The sequence below is a fragment of the Tachysurus fulvidraco genome, chromosome 10 (genome assembly GCF_022655615.1).
Source record: "Tachysurus fulvidraco isolate hzauxx_2018 chromosome 10, HZAU_PFXX_2.0, whole genome shotgun sequence".
Lineage (NCBI taxonomy): Eukaryota > Metazoa > Chordata > Actinopteri > Siluriformes > Bagridae > Tachysurus > Tachysurus fulvidraco.
In genome coordinates, this window is record NC_062527.1 from 21,136,235 (window position 1) to 21,153,734 (window position 17,500).

The window sequence follows — 17,500 nt, forward strand, 5'->3', positions numbered from 1 at the left end:
ATCAGTCGTGCGTCTCTCGTGCGTCTCCGTTCTGCCGGCGGACTGGAAACATCAGTAATTCTTTTATAACACTTTTATTTAATAGATTCTTTTTTTCTCTCCTCCTTCACTGCTGAAACCCTAAAATCATTTCACTCTTAAATCTATACCTGCTCTGATTTCTCTCTCTGTCTCGCCTCGCCTCGCCAGGTCTCCGGTGCCTCTTGTTTATTGGCTTGTTTACATTTGCGCTGTATATTTTATTCGCCACGGCGGCGTTTTGGGACTCCGCGTCTCGGTTCGGAGCCGAAACGGAATTTCTATTTCGGCGTTAAAGGGGTCGACACGGCGTCCTCCGAGTAGCGAGAGTTTAAATCTTCTGCCTTTTTCCTGTCCTCGGCTCTTTCTCCTTTTCAGACTCTTGCAAGGTTTCCTGGGATTGAACTCCTCTGTGTGTGTGTGTGTGTGTGTGTGTGTGTGTGTGTGTGTGTGTGTGTGTGTGTGTGTGTGTGTGTGTGTGTGTGTATGAAGGATGCAGGTGAGTGTTTGGCGTGTTCCTGCTGCTGTAATCCCTTCTGCGTCCCAGCGCTCACATAAACAACAACTCACAGGCCCGAGTATTCGCCGCTGCCGGGGCTGAAGGCTTCACGTCTGAGCTCTGAGCCTGTCGCGACTCGGGCTGTAAGGGTTCGTTACTGACGTGAGGGATGTCTGCTGCCTGCCGTGGTCTCCTCCTGCTCCATGCTAAATTATTCATAATTCACCCTGACAGTCGTCTCTGCTCACGTTCTCTCAGAGATAAGCAGACACTCTGAGAGCCTTTCTTATGTTTCACCCCTTCTCTCTCTCTCTCTTACTCTCTCCCTCGCTCTCTCTCTCACTTCCTCTCTCGCTCCATCCTCCCGAGGGTGTCAGTAAAGAGGCATCACTAAGGCTGTTAAATTGTTTTGAGAGTCTCTCTAAACGTCTTCCTTTTTTTCTCCGGAAATGAGAAAAACACAGCTTAGACACATTAGAGAAGTTGTAATCATGGCAATGCAAATTGACTGATTATTCTGCCACAGTAATTACGCCGAGCTTCATTTCAAAAGACGGAGCAGAACGCCGGCTCGATCCTAAACATCAGGGAAACTGTAGCAAGCTGCTAATGTTCTTAAATCAGACAGACTTCCATCGGAATGGTAATAGTGTAAAATGGCATTATAGTACTCTCTCTGTGTGTGTGTGGTGTGTGTGTGTGTGTGTGTGTGTGTGTGTGTGTGTGTGTGTGTGTGTGTGTGTGTGTGTGTGTGTGTAAAAAAGCCATGTTTTACTATTGCATTTAAAGAGCTTTAGTAAACCAAACTCAAGTTCTACAGGAAGACGGATTTTACCGGAAAGTAAAACATCACTTAAAAGAAATAAATATTATTGTTTCAGTCAGGAATTTGAAATGAAATTGGAAATTACATTAAATACAATAAACGATGTATTCAAAATAAAGAACCAGTTTTTTCCCCTTCTTTCCTCCTTTACTGTTTTACTTTCCTCTCTCCCTCTTTTCCTCTCTTTCTTTTTTCCCCCCCATTGTTTCCTTCCTTTCTTTAATCTTTTCCAAACACACACACACACACACACACACACACACACACACACACACACACGTGTGTGTATATATAATATATATATATATATATACAGGGCTCTCAAGTTTTGAAGACGGGCAAGAGTGACATTTCCAACCCCCCAGCAAACACACCCACCCTGCCCACGCCACCCACACCCAAAAAAAAAAGGGTTTCACCAGGATCACTGCCCACATTTTAACCAATTACAAAGTATTTCTTCATTTTCTATTTATTAATTTGTGTGTGTTTGTGTGTGTGTGTGTGTGTGTGTGTGTGTGTGTGTGTTTGTTCAAACCAACCATCGAAAATACCCTCTCTAATGAATGAATTTTTTTCATTGGTTGTTGTGTTAAATCTTACCCAGATAGTGCTATTTTCTGATTGGCTGTTGCTTCTTTTTTTTGATTGATTACTATATATATATATATATATATATTTGAGAGAGGGGGGGGGGGAGAATAATATCATTTTAAACCATCCCTATAATGTCCAGGCAGCTCATGAGTCGAGTGTGATAAGGTGGGCTGTAAATCCTTTCCCATGACACTGCTTTCTGAGTACAGAGAAAGAAAATGAACGTCTGTGAGCCTCAGCACTTACAGAAGAAGAGAGACCATTTTTATCAGAGTTTTTTTTTTCCTGCCTAATTGACTTCACCTGAGCTGCAAATACCATCTGAGGACGTGACCTCAATTACTACGCTGCTGTTGTTTTGTTGTTTTTCCAGAGTGCAGGAAAGATGGAAGTAGCGAAGAGCTTGAGAGAAAGCCCCAGGTAGCTGTGTAATCGAGGAGAAAGGTGTGTGTGTGTGTGTGTGTGTGTGTGTGTGTTGTGATGTGGTGTGGTGCGGTGAGATGAAGTGGGTAGCTCAGGGCTGTACAGGCACATGGTGAGGAAAGGGAAATAATTGCCTACTGTCTGTTTTGGGTTGTTTTCTCTTCTCTGGCTGAACGATAAGTTGCTGGTTAATTAAGCCGGTTATCAGAGCTTTACCCTGCTGAACAATAACCAGGAGAATGGAGCGGCTAATGGGGACGGCGGACCATAGCAGGACATAAACACTTGCTCATTCGTCCTTTCATGACCGCATTAAAAGAAAAAAGTGACGGTACTTCCTAAAGTTCTCAGGCTTTAGAATAAGAATGGGGAAACCTACAGAACCACAGCAAAGATCCCTGTCAGTGCAGCTGGTTCAGTAACCTGTAGGTAGAAAGTTCACCGAGCGACAACTTATGCACGACGTTAAGACACAAGACAGCATTAGCAAAATGATTGCAGGATGTAGCGGTCTTCTCTGGTCTAAAGAAATGTACCTGACCCGAAGTGACCCAAATCACTTTTTACCCCGAACCCGACGTGCATAATTTTTTTTTTTTTTAAGAACGACCCGACCCGAATGTTGCATAACTCTACTCTAAAGTAACCGCTACAGAGTGGATTCAAAATCGATCGACAGGTCTGTTTCAACGAAAATTAGCTTACCGCCAGCCACACGTCGCCAGCCACACGTCGCCAGCCACACGTCGCCAGCCACACGTCGCCAGCCACACGTCGCCAGCCACATGTCGCAAGCGGTCTTGGCAAACAGAGGAGAGGTTGGATATGGACTCGAGTCGATGCACACACACGAGATACACTAGTTCGGGTCTTCTCGGGTCCGTTCGGTAAAAACACATTCATTTTAAATTACCCGAGACCCGACGGTGCTATTATTATACCCGACCCGTGTCCGAGGCACACGTGAAACTTTTAGACCCGAACCCGCTCGGGTCTCGGGTCGGACCTCGGGTTTTCGGATCCAAGTGCACTCGTGAAGACCTCTAGCAGGATGACCTGAGAGCAGCAAAAGGAAACGACTCGTCAACTCTTAATAAACTGCCAAATAAAGAATATGTTTAGCCAATCAGAACTGTTCTGGACAAATATACTTTGATGGGACAGAACAAGGATAAAACTCTCCAGCAGTAATTCAGGCGTGCGTGAAGAAAGTGGGGTTGTGAGTAAGATCCCAAGGACACCACACACTGAGTGAAGCATGGTGATGGGAGCATGGCGATGAGCAGCAGCCTCTGTGCAAATGGTACCAGGGCACTATACGTCAACAAGGGGGTGATGTAAGTGATGCCAGGCCTATCGCCAAAACAACCCCATGGCCTAACCAGTCCTCTAGCTTCATAGTGGATTTATGGAAGATAAAATTGCACCACAATGCTGCAAAAAGCTAATCACTTTTAATCACACGGCAAAAGCAATGTAGCAATGCTGGTTATTTTTAGTGTCAGTTTCTTTCTTTCTTTCTTTCTTTCTTTCTGTCTGTCTGTCTGTCTGTCTGTCTGTCTGTCTGTCTGTCTGTCTTTTCTTTCTGTCTGTCTTTATTTCTTTCTTTCTTTCTTTCTTTCTTTTTCTGTCTGTCTGTCTATATGGATCGTCTATCTGTTATTGTTTGTATTTCTTTTTGTCTTTTTTCTTTCTTTCTTTTTGTACTTATTTATGTCTTTATTTATTTTCTTTCTCTTTTCTATTTAGTCTTTATTAATTTATTTATTATTTTATTTTATTTATTTCTTTCTTTATTTTTTCTTTTTTTTTTTTATGTCTGTTTGTATGTATGTTTCTTTGTCTTTTGTTTTTATTATTTTTGTCTTTCTTTCTTTTTGTCTTTCTTTCTTTCTTTCTTTCTTTCTTTCTTTCTTTCTTTCTTTTTCTGTCTGTCTGTCTATCTGTCTTTCTTTCTGTCTTTTTGTCTTTCTTTCTGTCTTTCTTTCTGTCTTTCTTTCTGTCTTTTTGTCTTTCTTTCTTTCTGTCTTTCTGTCTTTGTCTTTTTGTCTTTCTGTCTTTCTGTCTTTTTGTCTTTCTTTCTTTCTTTCTTTCTTTCTTTCTTTCTTTCTTTCTTTCTTTCTTTCTTTTTCTGTCTGTCTGTCTATCTGTCTTTCTTTCTGTCTTTCTTTTTGTCTTTCTTTCTGTCTTTCTTTTTGTCTTTCTTTCTTTCTTTCTTTCTTTCTTTCTTTCTTTCTTTCTTTCTTTCTTTCTTTCTTTCTTTCTTTCTTTCTGTCTGTCTGTCGGTCTCTGTCTTTCTTTCTGTCTGTCTTTCTTTTCTTTCTGTCTGTCTGCCTTTCTTTCTTTCTTTCTTTCTTTCTTTCTTTCTTTCTTTCCTTTTTTCTTTCTTTCTTTCTTTCTTTCTTTCTTTCTTTCTTTCTTTCTTTCTTTCTTTCTTTCTTTCTTTCTTTCTGTATTTCTGTATTTCTGTATTTCTTTCTTTTTTCTTTCTGTATTTCTTTCTTTTTTCTTTCTTTTTTCTTTCTTTTTTTCTGTCTGTCTATCTGTGTCGTAGTAGATCAGCTCTTAATTGCCTTTTCTTTTTTTTAATCTCCACTCATGTACAGTGTCATGAAAACGTTTAGAAATACCCCGACACCCCCCCCCCCCCCAATCTCTGGCAGTAAACTTATTTGTAAAATGAATCTTGTTTGATGGAAAAGCCCCTTAAGGCATGGCATCTTCCGGCCTTGCCGAGCCTCCGACAGCGCCGACTCGTCTTGGCACAGGATATATTTTTCATCTTTAATCTTTGAAAAATGAGAATCAATACCATGTGCCCTGTTAGATCACATCCTCTTTTGTCCTGCTCCCAGTCTGCTGTCACTGCACCTTGCCAAAGCATGAAGAAATGAGAGCTATCGATTCAGCACACTTCTTTCTTCTTTTTTTTCTCAAGGCTTTGTGTAAATAGCGTGTGTCAGCCAAACTCCAGCTCTCCAACTCTACCCCACTGTTAGAGGAGGAGATTCTATCAAGAGCGATATCAAAATCCTGCCATTCTTCTCAGTCCCAAGTATTAGGATAGATATTTCAAGTGGATTTAAATAGACCCCCTATTTATGTAAAGCTCGTAGTAGTGTTAGTAGTAGTCTAGTGGTGCTCTGTCAGATTTGAGATGTAGCCAGCTTCTAGTAGGTGTAGTAGTCTTGCTATAATGATGCAGCAGTAGGAGTAGTCTGATTTATAATAGTGTAGTGGTAGGGTGGATGTATGGTAGTCTGACTATAATAGTGTAGTGGTAGGGTGGATGTATGGTAGTCTGATTATAATAGTGTAGTGGTAGGGTGGATTTATGGTAGTCTGATTATAATAGTGTAATGGTAGGGTGGATGTATGGTAGTCTGATTATAATAGTGTAGTGGTAGGGTGGATGTATGGTAGTCTGATTATAATAGTGTAGTGGTAGGGTGGATGTATGGTAGTCTGATAATAATAGTGTAATGGTAGGGTGGATGTATGGTAGTCTGATTATAATAGTATAATGGTAGGGTGGATGTATGGTAGTCTGATTATAATAGTGTGGAGGTAGGGTAGTTTGGGAATAGTAGTGTACACTAATATGGGTATATTAGTGTAGTAGTAGGTGTGGTAGTCTGGGTATATTAGTGTAGTAGTAGGTGTGGTAGTCTGGGTATATTAGTGTAGTAGTAGGTGTGGTAGTCTGGGTATATTAGTGTAGTAGTAGGTGTGGTAGTCTGGGTATATTAGTGTAGTAGTAGTAGGTGTGGTAGTCTGGGTATATTAGTGTAGTAGTAGGTGTGGTAGTCTGGGTATATTAGTGTAGTAGTAGGTGTGGTAGTCTGGGTATATTAGTGTAGTAGTAGTAGGTGTGGTAGTCTGGGTATATTAGTGTAGTAGTAGGTGTGGTAGTCTGGGTATATTAGTGTAGTAGTAGTAGGTGTGGTAGTCTGGGTATATTAGTGTAGTAGTAGGTGTGGTAGTCTGGGTATAATAGTGTAGTTGTAGGTGTGGTAGTCTGGGTATATTAGTGTAGTAGTAGGTGTGGTAGTCTGGGTATATTAGTGTAGTAGTAGGTGTGGTAGTCTGGGTATATTAGTGTAGTAGTAGGTGTGGTAGTCTGGGTATATTAGTGTAGTAGTAGGTGTGGTAGTCTGGGTATATTAGTGTAGTTGTAGGTGTGGTAGTCTGGGTATAATAGTGTAGTAGTAGGTGTGGTAGTCTGGGTATAATAGTGTAGTAGTAGGTGTGGTAGTCTGGGTATATTAGTGAGGTATTCTGGCTAAATTGTTGTGGTAGTTTGTGTATAGTTAGTGTGGTTGTCTGTATATAGCAGTGAGGTAGCGTGGGTGTAGTAGGTGTAGATCTCTGGGTATACTAATGTAGCAGTAGGTATGATGATGTGCGTATTGTACTTTAGTGGTAGGATAGTTTGGGTGTCGTAGTTGTGAGGTGTGTTGTGATAACAGTGTAGTGATAGTTGTAGTTGGTGTAGAGAAATGTGTAAATATAAGAGAATTGTAAATATTAGAGCTTCACAAACACATGCCTGTTGTGCCAGAATGTAGTGTTCCTACTTACAGGTAGGACTGCTGAGAAGCCAGATTGTGGGAAATGGGGATTACAGTCACCTCAGTAAGGATTGGAATGTCAATGCCAGCTCTCTTGTTTTCGCTGTACGCTGAACACCTTTGGGTTCGAGCTCAAACAAGGAATATGAGATGACCGATGTTTACATCTAGCTGTGTTAAACAACTTAATTTTTGTACCCAATTTTTAGGTGAGCAAAAAGTATTGGATTAAAGAAAATTAATAAACACTTAATATTCAATAATTGCACCAAGCTGGTGATATAGTGACCTCGCCAAACATGGGTGGGTGTCTATCTACATTCATTCATTCATTTATTCATTCATTTTCTACCGCTTTATCCGAACCTCTCGGGTCACGGGGAGCCTGTGCCTATCTCAGGCGTCATCGGGCATCGAGGCAGGATACACCCTGGACGGAGTGCCAACACATCACAGGGCACACACACACTCTCATTCACTCACACACTCACACACTACGGACAATTTTCCAGAGATGCCAATCAACCTACCATGCATGTCTTTGGACCGGGGGAGGAAACCGGAGTACCCGGAGGAAACCCCTGAGGCACGGGGAGAACATGCAAATTCCACACACACAAGGCGGAGGCGGGAATCGAACCCCCAACCCTGGAGGTGTGAGGCAAACGTGCTAACCACTAAGCCACCGTGACCCCCATGTCTATCTTCAGCTGAAGTGAAATACTGCTCGATTGGTTTAAGGTTAATTGACTCGGCCAGTCGACAACCTTGAACAGTTTCCGCCGACGAAGTCCTTTGATAAGTTGGCATTGTGTTGGCATTCGGGTTGTTGTCTTGCTGCACAATGAAGTTCTGGGCTGTTGTCTCAGTACTGGGATGGGAGTGTGTGTATGGAGTGAGAGAGATCAGAATGCAGATGAGGAACTAGAGACATGAGCCAATGGACACTACAGTAAAGTGAAGGACTTGGCATAAAGTGATGGATTAACATCAATTTAATTAAGTGATTTATACTCCTATAATTCAGTTATCTTTCACACCAGATCCATCGCAGTGACTGAAACGTGACCTTTCTTTCCTTCTGTCTCTTTCACCGACTCTTCTTTAGTCACAATCCAGGCTGGATCTCAGCGGTCTTCTGTTCAGCACAGCTCGAAGCGTTTTTGATTGTCTCACCCCCCATCAAACCCGTCTTGCTCATGATCCACCGCAGCTCAGATAATTTGGCTCATTAAATTCGTATCTCACCATGGGTGATGGCCTCTCGAGAGCAGGAGGAAACTGATTTCCCCCCAGAGGCTCTTAAAAAGTTCGGCGTTTCATTTGCATGGCAAGATTTTTGCCATCTTCTGATTGGCAGCGGAAATTTTTTTTATTTTTTTATTTATTTTTATTTTTTTACTACCCTCTGTCTTTTAGATAGAAATGACAGAGCACAGCATCTGAGTTTTTTTAATTTAAAAAAGTTTATTTCATCACTTTTTATATCTTGTTCTGTACCCAGATATAGATAATAAAATGGGAATAAACACAAATATTAATAGCACGATGGTTCTTATGGCTTCCAGGAAAAGATGGTTTGGGATGAGTCAAAGCCCCAAAGTGATGGAGTTCAGCCTTCATAGTCATTTCTTTTTGTTGCTAAAAGTCAATGATAAAATCTCAATGCTGGAAATAATTAATTAATAATAAACAAACAAACAAACAAATAAATAATATATAATTTATTTTATAATATATATTAATATTTTATAGTTTTTATTTTATATATTAAATAATAATCATTTGTATAATATATTTTATATAAATAATTAAAATTTAGCATATTTCTATTTTTATAGAATTTGACATATTCTTCCATATACCCTGAGATTTCTTTGCTCAATTCCTTTTCCTCACACTTGGACTTAACCTATATTTCCAATTCTGTCGTTTTATCAACAAGAAAATTAAAAATTGCAAAAGTCAACCTGTCTTTATTTTCCTTCACCTCGGTATGAAATGAAGCAACTGAAGCACCTTTATGAATAAGCTCATGTTCTGTATTAGAAGATTACAGCTGCGACCATCACGCCGATGACACGTGTAGTTTAATCCCTATTTCTGACGCTTGTCCTTTCGTGTGTTTGTTTTCATGTCCACAGAAAAGAAGGAGGTGACTCAGAGTCTGGAGAACTACACGTCTAAATGTCCCGGAGGGATGAATGTCATCACGCTACCAGACGGACTCAAACTGGCCCCGGTGCCCTTGACCAAGCTGCCCATAGTCAGGTAAGTCAATCTAGTGAACGTACAGCTACGTGTTTTTACGATTTGTAGGATTCATACGTGTTGTTTAGTTATAAGGTTTTTAGCAAGCTGTCAATTAACCATCCTCAATAGAATATTAGACCAGTTTTCAGATTCAGCTGCTGATGGAGAGTTTTAGAACATCTATTTTTTATAATGAAACTGTACTGAATTTACAAAGTAACATGTCTAAAAAGGAGAATGGGATAAATACAATAATGGGATATATATATATATATAAAATATATTATTATAATATAACTGTATCTGGTAGATCTTTAGATGCCTCAGGACATATATATTCAATTCATTTCAAGTTTATTATATATATATATATATAGTAAAGACCAAAAGTTTGGACACACCTTCTCATTCAAAGAGTTTTTTTTATTTTCATGACTATGAAAATTGTAGATTCACACTGTAGGCATCAAAACTATGAATTAACACAATGTGGAATTATATACATACATAACAAAAAAGTGTGAAAAAAAAAAATTACCCTAAACACACCTCCAGGCTGTGTAAGGGCTATTTGACCATGAAGGAGAGTGATGTGGTGCTGCACCAGATGACCTGGCCTCCACGGTCACCGGACCTGAACCCGATCGAGACGGTTTGGGGTGAGCTGGACCACAGAGTGAAGGCAAAAGGGCCAACAAGTGCTAAGCATCTCTGGGAACTCCTTCAAGACTGTTGGAAGACCATTTCAGGTGACGACCTCTTGAAGCTCATCAAGAGAATGCCAAGAGTGTGCAAAGCAGTAATCAGAGCAAAAGGTGGCGACTTTGAAGAACCTAGAATATGACATTTTCAGTTGTTTCACACTTTTTTGTTATGAACTAAATGTTCTCTTTGAATGAGAAGGGGTGTCCAAACTTTTGGTCTGTACTGTATATATATATATATACACACACACCCCCAGTGTCACCCAGATGAGGATGAGGTTCCCCTTTGAGTCTGGTTCCTCTCAAGGTTCCTTCCTTTACCATCTAAGGGAGTTTTTCCTCCCCAAAGTCACCCGAGTCACCTCAGACTTGCTCTTTAGGGATAAATACAAACACATTTAAATATAACTAATATTAATCTTGAATTTTGTATTCTATTAATCTTTATATTATTCTTTATAATAACCTTTTGTTCTATGCTTATGTCCTGTAAAGCTGCTTTGAGACGATGTCAGTTGTAAAAAGCGCTCTACAAATAAACTGAATTGAATTTAATATAATATAAACAGCACTGATTTGTTACAGTGCATGGTTTAGGTTCATGAGTCCAGTTCATGGGGAATAAAGAAGGTTTTGAGTTCCAAAAACTTTTTCCTTTTGAACCAACCTTTCAGTTTCCCTTCATTTCTCTGCTACGCAAGTCGTGCTGAAGTTGAAAAATGTCCTCAATTTGTCGGAGGAAAGCCATTTGATATTTCCTCCCCGACGGCGTCGAGTCTCACATCATGTCTTCGTCTTCTCCTCCTTAGCGCTCCGTCTCTGTCTCTCTTTCCTCTCCCCCTAAAACGCTTGAAGTCTTTACATGGCAGTGTGACTGAGACCCTGTGTGCGCAATTACTTTTAATGAATTATCACTTTCCTTGCTCTCCGTTTAAGAACTCATTGTCTTGTTAGAAGAATAAATGTCACCGTTAACGGCCTCGGCTAGCTTTGGCATTAGCGTTCTGCCACATTTGGGTTTGGAAGATTAAAGAGTTCATTTTGAAGCGGCGCAGCGACGCGATGCTCTCCGTCGATCAGGAATCCTCTCTGACGCTTCGGCGTGTTAAGATGCCCTGCAACGTAAAGCTCTTTACTTTATTGGAAGAAAGATTGTATTTAATTTTCATCACTGTGTACTGTAGGTGTACGATTACCGGCTTGTAGATAAGCATCGTATCGGTGCTCACTCTCTGAGAAATATCTGTGTAGATTAGTACATTACATGACATTTACACCATTGGCCTTAGCCAACGAGCTACCACATTCCATGCCATCACGTTAGGTTAGTCAGAAATCAAAACTGGTCTGTAAATGGGTAGTTGACAAATGACCAAGAAAAAGTACTTTTTTTGGAAAGCATAACTTTTTAAGATACATATAAGTTACATATATTTGTAAGTTACATATATTTGTGGAGTATGAAAACTGCCGTTTCAGAAAATAGTACTGGTCACTCATTTTGTCAATGACTTCACATATTTTTTTCAGTTTTTCACTCAACAATACTGTAAATGTGTCCTATGGTGTGACATTTAAAAAGTACTAAGAAATTATATTAAATAACATAAAATAAATACTTGAGACAGAATTGTTCACATTATTAAAACATTATTTTCTTAAAGTGATATTTATTTTACATGAAAGTACTAATTAGAATCATTTTCACCATGAATAGATGAATGGTGTCACACCAAAGGACAAACAAACTTAACTTCAGTGGTCTTAAAACATAGTTAAATATTTAAACAATTCTGAGAGAAATACTTACCATGTGCACTTCTCATGGCCTTCATAGGGGTCTTCAGTCACATGACCTTGAGTGGGGTCTTTCAATTAAATGTAGTTGTCCATGATATTGCCCAAATTAAAATTAGGTTTTTGCATAACACCAAAGGACATTTTTTTCTGTGACAAACTTTATGAAATTCCTACACTTTTAGAAATGTATGTATATGAAAAGTGATGGCCACTTAGTGAAATAGACACTTGCACAATTATGCCAGGAGTGTTCATTAAGATTTTTAAACATTATTTTCTTTATTTATAAAATGTAATATTTATGAAATAATGTTGTCTACCGTCACACCATAGGACAATTTTGAGATTTGGCTCAAAGTTCTAAAAAAAAACTAACAATAACTTGGGTATTAAAACAACAAATTCATATAAAACAAGAAAATGTTTAACCATTTACAGTATTCTAAATTATGAAAATGTGAAATAAATTATGTTTTATCTTCTGTGACAGTGAAAAAGCCATGTCACGTCAACTACCCAAATACAAATGATTAGTTTTGGTGATATCCACCCCGTCCATTTTCTCTAAGATTTATCCACTGGTTTAAAGGGAACGTGACTTCAGGGCAATCCGGGAGACACCATGGTAGGGTTAACAGTCCATCATTGGACACATTCACACACTCCAGACATTTCAGAAATGCCAGGCAGCCTACACAACATGTCTCTACGGCTAAATACGGTGACCCATACTCAGAATTCGTTCTCTGCATTTAACCCATCCAAAGCGCACACACACACACACACACACACACACACACACACACACACACACACACACACACACACACACAGCAGTGAACACACACACTCGGAGCAGTGGGCAGCCATTTATGCTGCGGCGCCCGGGGAGCAGTTAGGGGGGTTCGGTGCATTGCTTAACGGCACCTCGGTCGTGGCCGTCCCGAGACTCGAACCCACAACCTTAGGGTTAGGTGTCAGACTCTCTAACGACTAGGCCACAACTTCCCCCTAGAAGAAGAAAATGGAGAACCTGGAGGAAACCCCTGGAGCACAGGAAGTATATGCAAACTCCACACACACACACACACACACACACACACACACACACACACACACACACACACACACACACACACACAAAAACAGGGTGTTTGTCTTTGGTGATTTATACCAAGGCAAAACATTGTGAGCATCCAGATAAACAGTATCTAGAAGTGTATATAGCCCACAGTTGTTCTACAGTAGTATCTGTTTAGCTGACGTGGTTGTGTTTTAGCTGTGCTTCTTCCTGTACCTTATTCTCAATTCTTTCTGTAGAGTGAGCGATTTGTAAAAGGTGTGTTTTTTTTCCATGTAGGTAGGTTTTGCTAACTCAAGAAGGCCATTCTGTCTTTATACACCGACAGGTCTTTTCCCTCAGTAAAAGGCCATCCGTTATCTGTTTATCTATCTTGTTAAGTTGACGCTAAAGCTGGTGCGTCTTTGTGTCTTCTTGTCGAAATGTCAGGAAAAGATCTCCAGCGTTCCTCCTTATTACTCCGGCAGAAATGCCCGTCCGTTCAGCTTGCCACCGATTCTCTCATCTCGCGTCTTCCCAATTCAGCACTTCCACTGCACTGTTGGAAACTTCCTGACCCTGCTGAGCAGTAGCACCCGAGGCGATGTTGGTCTCCTGTGCTGTAGCCAAGCTCTAAATACACCCACACTGTGGATAAACGAAGGAAAACGCCAGTCTTTTCCTTCCACAAGTGTTATCTGTCAGGCTTCTGCTGACAGCACATGTTTTTAGGTGGCGATGAAGGTGGCTCACCCATGTCCGATTCACTGGAAGTTGACATTTTGTTCTAATGGCGGAATGCTGGATGCTTGACTTCCATGAAATGTCAGTAAATGAGCTGTTTTTCTCCCTTCCAAACCCTTTGATTACTGTGCACAATATTACCAAACCACATACCGCAAAGCATCAACATGACACAATAAGAAACATCTTCACATGTTTGCCAACCTTCTCCAGAAAAAGTACGCGTCCGGTTGTTTGGACGGCTTCTTCCTGTGAAAATGGGCGGGTCTTAGTCATGTATTGTAGAAGAAAAGTGCCAGGCTCTTTAGAGAAAGCTAAAAATGACTGACCGTGATGTGACGTGACATGACATGACGTGACGTACAGCTAAGTATGGTGATACTCAGAATTTGTTCTCTGCATTTAACCACAGCAGTGAAAACACACACACACACCGTGAACACACACCCGGAGCAGTTCGGGGGTTCGGTACCTTGCTCAAGGGCACCTCAGTCATGGTATTGCCGGGCCGAGACTCGAACCCACCACCTTAGGGTTAGGAGTCAAACTCTCTAACCATTAAGCCACGACTGCCCGATACTTGGTGTAACTGTGATAAATGTGGTGCAACTTCCTGTAGCACTTCGGTAACCGCTGGAATAGCACGGCTACCGTAAATACACTAACACACATGCCGCACGTGCCAGAGAGATCGAAAGATAACTGTCTTAGGCCTGAATCAGTTCATTAGGAGTCTGAATCAGTTCTTTTGGTTCATTTGTTATTTTGCATTGCTTCCAACTTTAAAAAGTCACAAAGATCACCGAGAACACATTAAACATGGAGTCAGTCCGTGGTGGCACCGTTATAACACTATTAATACTCCTCCTGCTCCTCTCTTTAGGTCTGTGTCTCTGCTGAATCTGCCTGCGAGTCTTCGTCCACATAAAGTGAAGGGTCTGCCCGGGCCGAACGTCAGCTCCGCCAGTCCTTTCATCTACTCTCCTATCAGCATCCACAACAGAGGAGAAGAGAGGTCCAAGAAGATCGGTGAGTGACCAGAGCCTGTTTTCCAAAACCTCACTTCCTTCCATTTCACAAGTGTAGTGAGAAGAGTCTGAGCCGTAGGATTTGCAGTTCTGAGACATCAGGGACGGGTCCTAGAACTCTTCCATTGGTTACTTCAAGATTCCAATAAGGTTGCTGTAGAACTCGTGTATATATACCGCAGGTCAAAGGGTTCCTAAAACCGAAGACATGTTCAAGAACATTTTCTAGAAGGTTCTAGCCTGACTGTTCTACCATGTTCCCTTCTAGACACCTTCACTGTTCTATGTTCTGTGTTGTTTAGTAAGAATGCACTAGAACCACAATAGATCGCAGGTGTGGTCTAGAACCTTTAAGGCTTGGAGATGTTTAAGGTCAGACATCACTGTGGTTGCTGTAGTTCAAAGGGTTCTTAGAATCATGGAGCTGTTTAAGAACTCCACTCAGTTCAAGAACACCACTGCTTCAAGTCTTGCGGTGTTTTACGAGCTGACTCGGGTGAGGGTGCTGTAGAACCGAAAGCCCAACTCGGTTCAAAGAATTACGAGAATAGACCTACAAACATCGGTTTGTTCTAGAACTCCAAAATTTCAAGCCTTTAGGCGTCTTGAGGTTGCTTGTGGAACTGAAGATTGGGAAGGTTCTGGGAATTATACGTCGCTTTTGGAACCATGTTCCGATTTAGAACATGATAAACTCGGGACTTTTTCAGTAAATGTGCATTCAAACTCGATGGATTGTGGGAATCATGTGCCCCTTTTCCACCAAGGCAGTTTGTTAGTTCGGAACCTAGTTGCTAGTTCGGAACCTTTCTCTTTCGACAGCCAAAGCACCGGCTCTGAACCAGGAAAAGTGGTTCTTAAGTAGCACCAAAACGTTGCTGGTCTAGACTTAAGAATCGCATGTGTCAGGAGCGGTGGGCGGGGCTACTGTTAGCGCATTTGATAATGTTGGGGCTGGCGGCGGGGCTACCGTTAGCGTGTTTGATAATGTACCTTAAGTTTACTAATGTTTAATACACTTTTACTTTACAGCGATATGATACATTATCAGCACACATGATAGTAGGTAGCTACATGCTAAAGCTAACTTTTTTGTGTTAATGATAAAATAACGTTATGTACTTTCTCGATCACAACCTCCGTTTATACAGATTACATGGAGCCGCACGTACACGTTTGGGTGTTAATGTAGGTTCACAAAGCCATGAGCATTAACAGTAAAGCAACATCCGCCATTGTTGTTGTGTTTGTGTTTGTCGCTGCTGCGCTAACGTTGCTGGGACACGTGACACGTATACAGTGACGTCACACTCGGCGCTGTGACACTCTCTGACCGATGGAAAGGCAAACCGGTTCTTAGAAGGTTCGCCAGTGGAACCAACATTGAACCAGCACCAGCGCTAGCTCTGAACCAGCACCCGGTTCTTTTTGGTGGAAAAGGGGTAATAGAGGTTCTAGAATAGACATGTTCAAGAGCCCTGTCCTATAACACAATTATCCCTAGACTTGCGATGCCTTAAGAAGATTCCAGTAAAGTTGCGTTTGAACTCTGTAGTAAAACCGAATTCTGTGAATAATAGAGACGTTCCGGAATAAGGTTCTATCGTTCCAAGTTTCCTCCTGTTCACGAGAACATTCCACATGAAAACACAGAAGTATTTATTTACCTCTGCATACTCAGAGTACAGTTTAACTTCCTCTACAGAAAAAGACTTTTCATTGCCAGCTAAGAGAGCGGAAAGTGCTGAGTCTACCATCTTTTACCTCAGTGTACCTCAGGTTTTGCGCATAACTTCAGAACAGAAGGATGAAGGGAATTCACCAGAGGGATGCACCAATTTACTGTCACCACAAGCACCTCAAATCCTCGATCCTTGCCTTTGATTTTTCTGTTGAGTTTGCTATATTTGGAATTGAATTTCTGGCTTCGCTTCACAATACAAACATTATTACATGGATACGATTTTTTTTTAAAAATCACTTCGTATTCAGCAAAAGTTTGTACACCCCTGACATCACACTCTTACGTATTTGTTGAACATTTACTTACAGATATATTTCTCTTGTGTTAGCTGTTATAATGAGCGGCACTCTTCCTTTCCCTTCTCCTCTGGGAAGGCTTTCTATTAGATGTTGGAACGTGGCTGTGAGGATTTGTGTTCCTTCACAAGAGAGAGCAGGAGCGTTATTGAGATCTGACACTGATGTCGGGGTGTTGACCGGACTCCAGTTCCAGTTGATCACAAATGTGTTCAGTAGGGTTGAGTCAGAGTCAGGGCTCAGTGCAGGACATTCGAGTTCTTCCACTCCAACCTTCACCTCCACACCATGTCTTCATGGAGCTGAAGCGCAATCTGGGTGGAACTGTAGTTGTCTGTAGTTCAAGTGAATTGAAATTGTAATGCTACAGCAACCAGACCGTCTGTACAATCCTTGTTTTTTTTTTTTTTTTTTTCTTCAATTGTTGGCAAGTGTTTCCACAGTCATCTCCGTTTCCCGGTTCTTGTCTGAGGGCCTTTTTACACCCGGTCACTTCGTGTGTTGTCTCTGATCCGATAACTATCTGATTTGTTAAAACTGTCCCATTTACATCAGGCCACATAAACGCGTCTCGGCGAATCGGATATCGATCCCATCTTTCTACTCCCGCCCAAAACGCTAATATATTTTACCTCATTTCCAGGGTAATTGAGATGGAACACACTTTGGTGTATGCGGTTTTCAGAACGCGATCAAAAAGAAGACAGAAAAACCCGTTACGACGTTTATGCTACAAAAAACAGTGTTTACTGTTTGCTGCGTTTTCGCTGGCGGCAGCAGCGCGTTTTAAGACCCGACGAGACGCCTGGGTGAAAGATCACCTGCGAGTGACGTACTTCCGTTTGGGAGGAGTATAGCGCTGACGTATGTGGCTCGAACAACCACATGCATTTACACCTGTCCAGTTTCATCTGAAACGCGTCCCAGACCACCTCCT

General features: G+C 41.2%; 1 protein-coding gene across 8 annotated transcripts in view; it reads left to right on the plus strand.

The window, feature by feature from the left end:
- The window catches only part of trappc9 (trafficking protein particle complex subunit 9), a 209,727-nt gene that overhangs the window by 38,996 nt on the left and 153,231 nt on the right, over positions 1–17,500 (plus strand). For all 8 annotated transcript variants that reach the window (XM_047819251.1, XM_047819249.1, XM_047819252.1 and 5 more), the window contains 2 exons: positions 9,079–9,205; positions 14,379–14,524. In XM_047819251.1, coding sequence (XP_047675207.1) covers positions 9,079–9,205; positions 14,379–14,524 — 273 coding nt within the window. The remainder of the gene's footprint in view (positions 1–9,078; positions 9,206–14,378; positions 14,525–17,500) is intronic.